We start from the raw sequence: 14,658 nt of genomic DNA, 5'->3' as shown, positions 1-14,658 counted from the left end.
CCATGAAAAATCTTGCCACTTTACCTTATTTTTGCCTTTTATAGCTAGCCTTATTTATAGGGCGGCCATGGTGGTGCAGCAGTTAGTGTTGCTGCCTCACAGCAAGAGGTTCTCTGGTTCGATCCTCGGCTGGGGTGCCTTCTGTGCAGTGTCTGCATGTCCTCCCTGTGGTCGCGTGGGTTTCCTCTCACATCCCAAAAACATGCTGTAGGTGGATTGGACACTCCAAATTGGCCCTAGGCATGAGTGTGTGTGTGTGTGTGTGTGTGTGTGTGTGTGTGTGTGTGTGTGTGTGTGTGTGTGTGTGTGTGTGTGTGTGTGTGTGTGTGTGTGTGTGTGTGTGTGTGTGTGTGTGTGTGTGTGTGTGTGTGTGTGTGTGTGCCTTCCCTGGAAGGTTGGGCGCTGGGCTGGCAACTCTTCACCGTAAAACTCCACTGCCAATCATGAGCAGACAGGTGATCCGCTGTGGCGACCCCTAACCGGGAAAAGTCAAAAGAAGAAGAAGGAGATAGCTAGCCTTATTTATATCCTCTCTGATTTCTTCCAATCATCATGTAATAAAGTTTCAGCATTATTGTTTCATACCATCATTTTATATTTCCTTCTACATTTTCCATATTTATTATCCATAAATTCACTTTTGCCACATATCCTCTTTGTATCTTCTATGTTTATTTTCTACCACATTTTCAAGATAGTCCTTCTACTTCTCTGTAATATTTTTCCTATTTATACTTAATGATACTAAACATAAAATACATTAAGAGAAGCCAATAATGCAACAGGGTTAATTAACTCAAACTTTCTGTTTCCTGGAAGACAGTAGAATGGGTTAACAGCTTAAAATATCTGGGAGGGGTGGTTGAGGATAAAGGAAGCAAGAATGAAGAGGTCAAAGTTAGAATCAGTGGAGCTGCAGAAAAATGGCATAGTGTGTCAGGTGTAGTATTTGACAGAAGAATGCCAAAGAAGCTGAAAAGTAAGGTATACAAGACAGTGGTGTGACCAGTACTACTGTATGGTACAGAAACCTAGGCAATAAAGGCATAACAGATGAGGAAGCTAGAGCTGATGGAAATAAAGTGCCTGAGATGGGTGGTAGGATGCACATTGTGGGACAGATGAAGAAGTGAGGACATAAGAGCAGAAGCCAAAGTAGCTCCAATTGTAGAAAATATAATAGAGAACAGATTATGGTGGTTCGGGCACATGTGCAGAAAAGCAGAAGACAATCTGGTGAAGAAGATTTGGGACTGACAGGAAGAAAGTAAGAGGAAATGGAGTTGTCCAGTAAAGAAGTGCATGGATTGTGTGAGATAAGATCTGCAACAGTCAGACATGAATGTCAAAGGCAGGAGTGTAGCATTGACTCGAAAAAGACGGGGACAGTTAACACAACACACTAACCCCATGTAGACAAATGGGAGAAAGGGGGGTAGATGATGAATGATGATGATTTAAAAGTTAACCATCACAATGACTAACTATAACAATCTTCTTTGCTTATTTATTCCATAATACTTCCTTAGTTTCTTTCATAATGTCTAGAAAACAAGTCTGTGTAGTCTTTTATAACCTTTACTCAACTTCAGTTTACTTGTATCACCCTCAAATCAGAAAGAGTATAAAAGTCTAAAAAAACTTTGCACATCACCATTAAAGATCGCACGCAATGACTTTTGCACTTACCTACAGGCTATTTTCTTTCTTCTGAGATAACTCGATTGCTTTCTGCTCTGTAACTCAGTTTATTAGGATATTTTTTATTTAACTTTTCAGTAATTTCCTTCTTGGAAATTATAGCTTTCCCTAGATGCAGACTTACTAGTGCAGTACTTCCTGTTTTCATGTCTTCACACTTACCGCTTTGATGATGCAAAGTTGGGTCATTTCTGCTGTTCCTGCTCTAGTGTTTTTTTTAAGTAAGTAAGTAAATATCACAGCAATGCTGCATATAATCTAATGCTGTATAAAATTTTTTAGCAGAAAACAGGTTTTGCATCAACTTGCATTTCAGGATAATAAGAACTAAGAAACTCTAATTTCTGACCTTTTAGACACAATGTAATCCTCAGTGATTTTCTCAAAAAAAATCAAAAATTTTACAAGGGAGGGACAAGCCAAGAAATGAGGCAAAATCATGGACGCTTTGCAAAAAACATGTCACTGAATCATTTCTCTAGCTGTCCATTAGATAAAGTCGGGGCATTTGAGAGGTATAGATTTGTGTTGCATGTGTTGGACCTTTATAACTGTGTAATAGAAGCAACTGTCACATTTCTTTGCCCATGAAAAAAACTCTGTCAGTTGATGGTTTGAAGATCAAGTTAACTGATGATGTTTAACTCGCATATAAGATAAAAAATAATACAAAACACAAATTAAACTGCCCAGTGCTGAAAAGTCTCTCTTAATATGTCTTCCCCACTCTTGTTGACTAAATTATTTATTCTTCCAACCATTCAGTAGTCCTGGTCGCACCACTGTTTTGTACACCTTACTTTTGAGCTTCCTTGGCATTCTTCTGTCATACTTTACCCTTGACACTGTGCCAGTTGGCTGCAGCCCCTCTGATTCTAACTTCAATCCCAAGTACTTGAAGCTGTTAACCTGTTCCACTGTTTCCCTTCTGTCTTATTTTTGATTTCCCCTATTGGCTGCCATTACAAATGTTTTTATGTGTTTTCACATTCATCCCATGTGCCTTCTGTTTTGTATTCCATTCCACTTATCATTTGCTGAAGTTCTCGCTTAGTCTGCCTGTAATGCCACATTGTCTGCATTATCTGCAACTTTGTTGTCTGCAATTTTGCTGCTTATCTATCCCCTCTGACCTGTTTACTAATGTAGCCCATACCTAGTATGACCAGCAGTAGGCTCAGAACTGAACCCTGAAACACATCTACTCCCACCAGGAACAGCTCTCTGAAACCAAATATTGTTCATACTTGAGTCATTAGAGCCTTGTACATAGCCTGCACTAATTCTACTAGTGTTTCTGGGATTTTAAAATCACTGTAGGACTGTCAAAATCAGATTTCTTGAGACTTTGTCATATGCTTTCTCCAAGTCTAGGAATGTCCATTTGGACTCTTTCCTAACCTCTAGCTTCTTCTCAGCCATCTCTATCACTACAAACAACAGGTCAGTTTTGCTGCATCCTGATCTCCACCCAAAATGTTCATCTCCCATCTTACTTTCTACAACTGTGTATTTGTTTATCAGTAACTCTCTCCAGAACTTAAGTACAGTGTGACAGGATTTTTATACCTCTATGACAAGTAGAGTACCTCAGGGTTCAGTACTGGGACCTCTCTTGTTTGGCATCTACTTCTGTGAAGTACAGGCCAGCACTAAGGGACTCTGGCTAACAAAGTTTGCAGATGACTGCAAACTGGGAGCCATTATTGAATCCCCAAATGAAGTGGATACTCTACAAAAGGGCCTTACAGAAACAGATGCTTGGTGCCAGAGCCATAGGCTCAAGCTCAATGCCAAGAAATGTATAGTTATCCCCTTTGGGAAAAAACATGTACCCGTGAATTGCCACATAGGCGGCAGTACACTAAACACCGAAAGTGTGATAAGAGATTTAGGGACACAAGTGGACGGTGGTCTCACCTTCAATAACCACATCGCCACAACAGTCAGGAAATTCTTCTATGTGGCACACCTCATCACTAAGGGCTTTTCATCCAGGAAAAAAGGAGGTCATTGTCCCACTGTACTCATCCCTCATTAGACCCATTATAGAATACAACGCCCTATTTGGTATGTACCTCTCAAGATGTCTGCAACAACTGGAAAGGTCGCAGAAATACCTCACTAAAAGAATCACAGGCCTAAAGCAGATGCCCTATGCTGACTGCCTTAAAAAACTCCAGCTATACTCTGTCGCATATCGTCTACTCCAAGGCAATCTCTGCTTAACATACAAGGCCATGTCAAACCCAGAGGTGTTGGACATGCTACACTTAAAGAAATCCCAATCCCTCAGAGCCTCATGCTGCAGGGATCTAAACCTTGTCATCACAATAAACAAAACATGCATGAGGGATAGGTTCCTGACCCGGAGACTCCCCACACTCTGGAATGGACTGCCTATGCATGTCAAGCAGAGCACCTCTTTGGCCCTCTTCAAAAGGAACCTTGATGACTGGATGGGAGAAAGAAATTCACCCCAGGGATCATGTCAGTCGCCCTGCTAGACAGGGGTCCAGGGAAGTAAATAGTGTGTGAAGAAATAGCCAGGGAATTGTTATGGCTAGGCTTGTATAGGCCCTAGGGCCAATAGCCTAGTACCAACCTGTGAACCTGTGAACCTATACTGCCTACAGTTATGAATTCCCCCTTTGTTCTCGAACATCAGCACTAGTATGCTTATTCTCCAGTCATCTGGGATAGGCCTTTCTCTCCATAGTGCAATGAGTACCCTCAGTAGCCATTTGTCCCCAACTCAGTTAACACCTTTATCATATCTGCTGTGACCTCATCTGAGCCTGCTGCTTTCCCTGACTTCATTTTCCTTTGCGATCTTCTTACTTCTTCTGTGGTGGGGTCCTTCTTTTCTTTCACCATAAGGCTGTGTCTGAGGCAGTACAGCATCTGTGGAGTTTTCTTATAGATTCATAGATTCATAAATTGTTACAAGGCTAATGACCCAGAGGCTCTTTCTAAGCCTAGCGAGTTTGCCTGAAAGAATAACAATGTCCTGTATCCAAATAGGACATTGAGGACCAGGCATTTATAAGCTACCTCTGTCCATAAAGGATGTGAGTGCTAGACCTGGTATAAATGTCCTATTCCTCATACACTGGTCTAGGTTGTGCTTGAACTGGGTAATAGACAAACTCAGCTTCACATGGATGGGAAGCCTGTTCCATAGGACAGGCAGTCTCTGGGACACATGTCTGTCTCTCCAGCATGTTCAAGTTTAAGTCACAGACAAAATTCACATCCCTAGACTTTGTATTTTTGGTCCCCTTTGACTTACAAATATGTAGGAGATTCTTAGGTCTGGGGTTTTTGGATGCCTTGGAAGCCAAGTATAAATTACCCCTCATCAATCTATAGGAGACTGACTAGAAGGAAAGGGCTATAATGAGCTCTGTATAAGTCAGGTTTGTTACATCTTGTATTCTTTTTGTAAGGAACCTCTGAGGTCACTCTGGTTGCTGCATATGCCTGGTCAGGTACATACCGAGGGGAGCATTGTACTCTATGATTGGTCTGAGGAGTTGTGGAGTACAGTGAAATAATGACCTCTTCGGACCTAGATGCAATGCCTTATAAGTTGCACAACATAGAAGGAATTCCTCACCACTGTGGCCATGCTGTGGTTGAAGGTAAGGCTACTGTCTATGCGTGTACCTGGATCTCTGACCAATGGGTTGACTCTTAAGGGCATATTACCAGCATGGTAATTAGCCGGGATGGTTGACTTTCTAAATGGTACAATTATCATTTCTTAGCATTGAGTTTAAGACCATGGCTTTGGTGCCATTTGATAGTCAGAGATAGACCTTAATGAATAATGCTAGTGGCTGTAGAGGAGTCAATGATAACCTCCAGCTTGCAATTAAAACCTAGTGAGGCATAAACCTTCAGCATTTGCTTCCATTTCACAGGAATAGATGCCAAAAAGGAGTGGGCCCAGTACCAAGCCAAGGGGGAGTCCACTAATGACTGGCCTCTTAGTGGAGGTGGTCTCACTTATTTTGACCTCCTGGGTCCTATCAGTAAGCCAGTTTGCTATCCAGTGGGTGATAAAAGGGTTTGTACCTAAATTAGTGAGCTTGGCTATAATGCCTGAGTGGGGTATTCTATCAAAAGCCTTGGCCAGGTCGATGGAAGCTGTGTATACAGTCTTCCTTCATCCAATTCTTTGGTGACCCTGTCAAAAAAGTCCATCAGATTTAATAGGCATGGCATTCCTTTAACAAAGCCAAACTGTAATAGGTCTAGCATTTGCAGGTTATCTATTTTCTCATTTATCATATCCATGATGATTTTTCCATAGTCATACATATGAGGATGGTAAAACTTATGGGCCTGTAGTTACAGTTACCCAGACCTGTGGCTGGACATTCTTTGTGCAGGCGAATGACTGTAGCCATCTTCCATTCCTTGGACACAAAACTTCTCTGAAGGCTCCAGCTGAAAAGTGATTCAAGTGGACCAGAGAGGACATGTTTCATACTATCTGTTAAATATCACTGAATGTTATCAGGGCCTATCGATACAGTGTGTTTGGCCTTGGAAAGTGCATTGATGACCTGTTCCCTAGTAATGGTTGGAGGGAGTATAATTTGTTGTATTTCCTTTGGACTATCAGGGGGGAGTGGAGGGAGAAATGTGAGCTGAACCTGTCAGCTAAAAGGTTGGCAGTGGCCTTAGGTTCATTATGAATGATGTCATTTACAATAAGTTCTTTGCATTGTTGCGTATTTCCCCAAAGGTTATGGACATAGCTGTAGAAGGCTTTGTGGTAGCTCTTTGCCTGAAAAGTTGCTTTTTCTTCAAATTTAGCTAATGAAGTATTAATTAACCATCTTAGCTGCCTGTTCAGATTGGTCAGGGGCATTTTAGTATGTATGGCTTTGTTCCTGTTATGCTTGGCCAAGATTTTTTTCTTTTGTTGTATAACCAATTGATATTGTGATTCCACCAGGGTGGCTTGTCTTTTGAATTTATCTTATTCTTAATATGAGTGGGCACAGCTCACTCTATACAGCTATCTATATGGCTGTACAGAGATTTTGTAAATAGCTCAGCATATGCTATGGTGTTTACTGGGTTTGGGGGGGTGCTTCAAATTTAGCCAAGGTGTCACTTAGTAGAGAGAAGTTAGCATTGGAATAGCTCCCTAAGGTATTTGGTTTATCCGAATCCCAGGCTTTCATTTTTATTTCAAGCAATATTGCCAGTGGTCAGATCTGATAAGATATTACATTGCGTGAGGAACATTGGCATCCCATGTTCATGAGTACATGGTCAAGGATGTTTGTGCCCCTGGTAGGAGAATGGACCAACTGTTCTAGGATGTTAGTATTAACAAAGTTTAAGAATCGCTGGACTTGTGCGTTACAAAGTGGTGTAGGATTCCCAATTCATAGAGGGGTAGTTGAGCGCCCCCATAAATATCATATTGGTTTGAATGGTGAGGAACTCAAGTACATTAAGACAGGCAGTATGGGTTTCCTGGGACACTGAGGGGGACCTATAAGTTGCAAGGATATGATATAAGACCCTGTTTATGGTGAGTTGCACATGATGAGCTCCAGTGGGTCATACACTTTAACTAGTCTGGATGTGAGGTTGGTTTTAATATATACTGAGACTCCTCCACCTTTAGTTCCCTCCTGTGCAGTAGCTGGTCTAAAGGTGTGAAATGCATTATAACCTTGCCTTGCTGGGTTACACTCCACAACTTTAAATTATGTCTCTATTTCTACACTGATGCCTATACTGTCCAAGGAGAGGAAGGCTTGCAGGGATTGGAGATTCTTGCTAAGACTTCTAGCATTGAGCAGTATCACCTTCAATATTCCTTTATAGGTTTAGTTAAGTTGGGAGGTTTATCAGTTTGGCATTGCCTAAAAAAAGCACTATGGAGGTTGAAAAAGTCTTTGCCAATATCCAAAGGCCTTGACCGCATAGGTGTAGACCATCCCTGGCAAAGTAGCGTGGTCTGTCAACCATGTCCTCCTCGACTGTAAAATATTGTACCCCCTTGGACTGACACCAGAAGTTAAGCCAAATGTTAAAAATCAATGTCATTTTCTGTTGGTAACATGGCGTCATCCTTGGAGAAGGTAGTATGCTGCTCAGTGTTAGGCTGATACCTGCTTGAGACACGTAATTAGTGAGGTTAATCATGTCTCGCTCATATAGGAAACTCAGCTAACTGTGATTCTGACCTTACTCAGTCTGGTGAGGGGGACATCTTTGTGTCCAACTATAGAATCAGCAATGACCAGGACATTTGTCTGTGCACTGGTTTGCCTTAAGGACTTAACAGTAGAGGCACTGGATACAGTGTTACTATGTATAGCTCTGTCTGATGTTTTAAAAGAGTGTTTATGTGTTAACTGAGGACCCTTTTCTTTGAAGTACTGTGCAGCAGGTCTTAGTGTTGTAGGAAGGTTACTTGTAAGTGCCTCAGCATAACTAGTTTTATGTATAGCACATACTTTATCTGTTATATTAATTATATCAAGAATAAGTGGATTGTCAGTGTACATGAGACATTTACTACAATGACTTGGAATACCCATCTCAACCAGACTGGCCACAGAGACAGTCAGGAAGTGAATATTCATGGCTACTGATCTGTGAGGGAGGAATGAGGGAAATTTAAATATTGCATAGGTCCATAAGTCAAGGAACTTGATGAACAATGCCTAGCTATACTCAAACTAGATGCTATAGTAGTTAAAAAATTTGTCTGAACAACAATGCCACATGAGTGTAGACCACAAACCTTCCTAATTTAAAATAACTGGCTTGGAGCCCAAGGGATTAAACCAGAACTAAGACACTTAGAATAAATGGAAGAAAAAGCCTTAACAGCAATTCCCAGCTCCTCCCACAACAATATAGACCACTAACGTTAATGTAAGCCCAAGTGTTTAAACCAGAACTAAGACACTTTTAGAAAAACAGACGCAATAAGCCTTTAGCCAGCAATTCCCAACTCAAAAGGGCATAGGCTATCCCCACCTGCCACAAGGGTGTAGACCACAAACCTTACTAATGTAGAATAACAGTTTGGAGCCCAAGTGCTTAAATCAGAACAAAGACACTTAGGATAACATGGACAGTAAGCCTTCACCAGCAATTCCCTACTCAGAAGGGTGGTGGCTACCTTCTCTTCTCACAGGACTGTAGACCTTTGTTAAAAGATTCATGGGATTTTTAACCCAGGTTTCCAATAGTCTTTTTAGTGATAATTTGCTTTTTGTTTTAATTGATGTTAAGGATTTATATTCGTGTATCCCTCATGACCTTGGCATTGATTGGTTCCTTCAGTTCCTGGCTATCCATTGCAAAATGAGCCAGGACAAGAGTTTACCTCTTAACACATTAATGGAACTTGTTTTAGGAAACAATTTTATTTCCTTTGAAGGGCACCTGTTCAGGCAAATTCATGGTGTAGCTATGGAGGCATCTTGCGCCCCAGTTTTTGCCAATGTTATAATGGCTTTTTGGGAAATCAACATTTTATTTACATCACAGTTCAAGAACAGTTGGTGTCTCTATAGACGGTTTATTGATGATATAATATTTTTTTGGCAAGACACGAGGGAGAAGTTGGACCCATTTTTCGAGTTCATTAATCATTGCACCGAATTTTTAAAATTTGCGATGACAGTTGAGGCTGATCGGGTCAATTTTTTGATGTCAGCATTAGTAAAAACAAGGGGAAACAATGTTTTATTTCTACATTGTATAGAAAATCAACATATTCCAATTCGTATTTGCATTTCAGCAGCTGGCATCCTTTACACCAAAAAATGCCATTGTCAAGGGACAGTGTATAAGACTGGCCCGTATGGTGAGCCAAGAAAATCAATCCATGGATGATTGTAATATACTTTGTGACATGTTACATAAGAGAGGTTACCCTACTAGTTTTCTTCATGAAATTTTTGATGTGGTAAAAATGAAAAGGAGAAATGGAGTTTATTTACCTTTGTTGGGCAACAGTTTCCCCCAGTACCAGAGGTAATACTGGTTTTAATAAAGCCATGATTATTCCATGCAATAGACATTTTAAGGAAAATAAACAGATCATTTTTAATTCTTGGGATATATTTAGATGTGACATGGAAGTTTTTAGTAAAGTGGGGGAACATCCTGTCATTGTCTATCAAAAGGGCATTTGTTTTAAAATGATGCATGAAAGACCCTTGTCTGACCCTTCAGTGGGAAAGATTTCCAAGTGGGGCCATTGTTCACAATGCATCCATTTACTTGAAGGTACTGAATTTTTTCTTCATAATTATGGTTGCATTAAACCTCGTAAGAAATATAATTGTGCCAGTAAGGGAATTGTGTATATCGCATTGTGCCAGTGTTGTTCTTGCTTCTATATAGGCAAGACCATTCGACAATTTAGGTATAGAATTTATCAACATACATATGACATTGGCAAAATGGATGAATGGAATGCCTTATTTAAACGTATTAAGGAGAATTCTGCACATTTTTTTAAATTCATAGTAGTTGACAGTGTTGAACAGAATCCCAGGGGTATTGATCTGTTTTTAGAGTTTTTAGAACTTAAATGGCAGTAGCTAGGAAGGTAGAAAATAGAAAATAATTCAGGTTTAAGGGTCTAAGGGGTGGGGCTTTCCCAACTGATCTCCCAGTTCTCAGTAGAATGAGGTGATAAGATGTGACTGAGAGGAGTGTCCAAAATCAGATTTATGGTAGGGGTGGGAAACTCAAAAGCCCTCTTAAAAAAACTCCAAAAAGAACAAAAAAAAATTAAAATGCAATGTAAGAAAAATATACAAAATGGAAGTAACCAAACTAAATGAATAACTCCAATCCAAAATCAAATACAGAGATCAGCAATAGTCAGGCAGGCGACAGCAAGCCAAGCAAGCACATTCTTCATTCAAAAGCTGCTGGAAGTACTCCATCCATTTCCTTTGATGTCCTGTGGATTTGTGAGCAGGTTGTCTCTCTCTCTCTCTTGTGAAGGGTATCTGACTATCTTCTTTATGTTTCTGTATTTGCCTTACACTCTGACAGAGTGTCTTTGTGCCATCTACTGAGTTACTTTATAAAAGCTGGTAGAGTGCCCCTTATGCCTTTGTTCTTTGCTATTGCAACTACTGCCTTGGCCTCATTGTTAGCCAACCAGTATTCTTTCATAGCCTGGCCCATCTTTTCTTTTCTATCTCCCACTTTTTCCTGCATTCCTTGTTTCGTTCGCTCACTCCCTGGACTTCTATATTCCAGAATACAGTAGCTTTTGTTATTTCCATATGTGGCTTGGCTACACGTCTGTAGTCCTCACACATTCTGTTTTGATGCACTGCCATTCTTCTTCAACTCCACCTATTTCTTTTTCTTCTTAAATTGGTAGAACCCTAAGTAATTCCTTGAACTGTTGTACTTTCTCTCCAATCAACTCCCACGTCTTCAGCATGGTCTCTGTTGACCTTAGAGTCTTCAATGCCCACTGTTTGCAGCTGATTGTGGCAACCAGTGGTTTATGGTGTGGCCATCTGTTTCACTGGGAATGACTTTGCAATTGCTGATTCCACCCTACTGCCCTTTCCTTACCAGTAGGAAGTCTATCTAAGTTGCGTGCTGGCCTCTTTTATTGACCCTGTGACTGTCTGTTGCTGAACTATGTGTTGGTCACCATCAAGCCATTTATCAAGCAGATGTCTAGAAAGCAGACTGGTAAACACAGTACACTAAACTTCAATAAAACAAACTGTAACACAGGAACACCGACCCCAGAATGACTGACCAAATCTTTATTAATCACAGTTGAGTGCTTTCATTCCAAATTGTAGAAACTTTATCAGAACTAAACATTTAATATAGATAAAACACTTAAATACTCTAAAATAATTTGTCATGTTTAAAAACAGCCAGTACCATAGATACTCATTAAATATTTCAATTAACTTAATTAAGCATGAAAATACGTTAATTTTAAAATAGAATTAATAGACACAGGATTATTTAAACCTGGATGACTAGTTGCATCTAACCTAAGTTGCCACTCTAGCACTTGTTTATCTAAATGATTCTCTATGTAATAATCTCTTGCATCTTTTAATACTTGATCAATCACCACTTCTGATGAAGTCCCTATAATTTGGAATGAAAGTGCTCAGCTGTGGTCAATAAAGATTTGGTCAGTCATTCAGGGTCATTGTTCTTGTGTTACAGTTTGATTTATAGACTTCTAGAAAGGCCTCTCCTTCTTTATTCCTTTTGCTCCACCCATATGTACCCATGTACTCTTCATATCTTGCTCTGTCTGTCCCAATATGTGTATTCAGGTCACCCATTATCAATACCAATTCATGTTATCCTGCTTTATCTAGCAGGTCCTACAACTGCTGCGTGAATGCACTCTTTTCCTCACTATCACAACCCTGCTGTGGGGCATATGCCGAGATTATGAATACTGCCCTATCATTACACTGGAGTCTGATTACCATGAGACTATCACTTATTCTGATGACATTCCTCACCTTTTTCTGAAGCCTCTCCCTCACTAAAATTCCCACACCATTTCTAGTCTGTCCTCTTCGTGATTCTGGATCCCAAGCCAAGTAGCTTTGCTGCATTGACTTCCATTTTGTCTCCTGGATACATAGGATGTCCAGTCTCCTCCCTACCATCATGTCACCCACACCCATGGTGTGTCCTGTCAGTGGACCTACACTGAATGTAGTACTTCTTAGTTCATGTTGGCAGGGTGATTGATTTTATGCTCATCTTTTGCTCAACAAAGTTACTCCAGGTAACCCAGGCTGAACAACTGGACACCAGATAGCCAGTAGCTTATTGTTCCTGGACAGCTAGGCTTTATGGAGGGAACACACTGGCTAATAGGAGCACATACACCCTTTCCACCATCAGCTTGACTTCCTGGCATGTCAGAGTAGACCAAGTCCTCAATCCACTTATTACCAGCAAATACCAATGCCCAGTTGGTAACATGAGTCAGCATGATTGAATCACTTAGAGCCATATTTTATACCATCGAGTGGCTAGACCTGCCACAGCACACAGTCTGTGATCTGTGTTTCTTTATCTTGAGGATACTGTGCACCATAGTAGATGGCCAAACTGGTTGGCCTTTTACAACTCTCCTTCCAATAGGGCACCATCTAGAGTATGTGTTGCTGCCCATACCTCCATTCTTGGGTGAGTTTGAGAAGGAAGCACTCAGCATGTTTTTGGGAGGTGGGAAGTGGGAGGAACCTCACAGAGACTCAGTTACACGGAAGCACTGACCAGAAGTCAGGATCGAATCTTGCTTCTTATGCATTACCATTTTTCCAGTTGTGTTTTCTGTGTTTTACTGCATATTTGCCATGTATTGTATTAACCATGAACAAATGCTTACTTGACTCTTGGATATAACACCACATGGCGTTTATTTTCAAATTCTCCATACCTTGGAAACAAATGGCTAAAAGTTCAAACTCAGAAAATAAGCACTTGGCAAATAAGATGAATGAGATAAATAACATAATAAAACAGATTTTATCAAGTAAACTCTCTTCATTTAAAGCACAGAATTAGATAACCAAGGACCCATGATTTCTCAGATATTTTAAAGAGCTTCTTTCCATGTATCTCAGATAATAAAACATAAACCTTACTTGTATTCATAGAACTAAGAGACTGTTTCATACTACTGACTTTAATAATCCATATAACTATGTATTGAACATGAAAGAATACTATAAAACAAATGCCACAATAGGTGTTTTTATTCAGTAGGCTATAAGCTATAGTTAAATGATTGTAGTAGAAAAATGTTCTTGAGGGAAGTTAGGGATGGACTATGGAATTTAGGTAGACTGAGCAAGGCAATGCAATGGGATCACATACATGTTTCAAACCAATGGTCAGATTATCTGTGAGGGATTCGTTTTTAAAATAAATGGGAAGCATTGCAAAAATTACAAAATAAATATACACAAAAAATAGTGTAAATATAAAACAGTAACCCAGACAGTACTATCACTGCTCAGAGTCAGCTGATGTAAACTAGATTATCAGAAACTGGATGCATACGTAATTTGAAGTAGTTTACTATTATTATCCTGTTTTAGTATGTAATTCATTGTTCTAAAATCTCTGACATTCTTTCCTAAGCATATTGTGTTCTCTTTGACAGTTCTTTGCGGTAACAGTGCATGTACTTTACTGATTTGTATCCCATATAAGACATTAGCTTCTCCTTTCCACATATCCCTTTAAAACATCTAATCCATTATGAACCAGTTGCAATGCTGTGTCCACACATGGCTAGTGACATCTGTTGGCAGACAAGAGCAAATCATACATTAACTGAGTCTGTAGGATTTTGTAGCTATTAGTCAAAGGGCATATGTCAAATACACCTATGTTAAATTGTTCTTAGGCCCATTGCTATAAACAACTTCCACAGCTTCCACAGTATTTCTATAATGTAAGGGATGGAGGCAGTGCATTACATGTACAGGTACTTATGTACACAACTATGTTAATACACTGTGAGACAAAAATTCACTAATGCTTTACAAATTTTAAGCTGTTGTGTTGTGGCATTTTCAAGTTGAATATCTGGTGTCTTCTGGTATGAGCTTGTCCCAAGTTATTCTGAGATACGAGGGAGTAGAGTTAGTTGTAATTATTTATGTGTCATTTGTTGGAGTGCTGCATTGTCAGCTGTCCTTTATTTTTGGCAATACTAGCAAATGTCACAAGTGCAGCATTGAAACATTTTATCTATTTGTTTTTTGCTTTCTGATGGAGTCTTGTTTTAATGAAACAAAAACACAAGTGTATGGAATAAACACTTTTTTAGGAATCAACCTGTTGTTCCTGTCTTTGTACTGCTTTTTCTTTGTTTTTGTTAGCAGTATGGATGTCCAGCATTGGGGGATTTGGTATTTTTCAATGTAT

General features: G+C 39.8%; 1 protein-coding gene across 1 annotated transcript in view; it reads left to right on the top strand.

The window, feature by feature from the left end:
• LOC122791436 (myelin regulatory factor-like) overlaps positions 1 to 13,901 on the top strand; it is a 796,328-nt gene extending 782,427 nt beyond the window's left edge. The window contains exon 6 of the mRNA XM_044059179.1: positions 13,889 to 13,901. Within this exon, the coding sequence (XP_043915114.1) occupies positions 13,889 to 13,901 (13 nt within the window). The remainder of the gene's footprint in view (positions 1 to 13,888) is intronic.
• Positions 13,902 to 14,658: the final 757 nt, after the last annotated feature.

Source organism: Protopterus annectens, chromosome 17.part0 (assembly GCF_019279795.1).
Source record: "Protopterus annectens isolate FY-2018-M chromosome 17.part0, PAN1.0, whole genome shotgun sequence".
Lineage (NCBI taxonomy): Eukaryota > Metazoa > Chordata > Ceratodontiformes > Protopteridae > Protopterus > Protopterus annectens.
The sequence above is the reverse complement of the archived record's forward strand: the minus strand, read 5'-3'. Positions and strand labels throughout refer to the sequence as shown.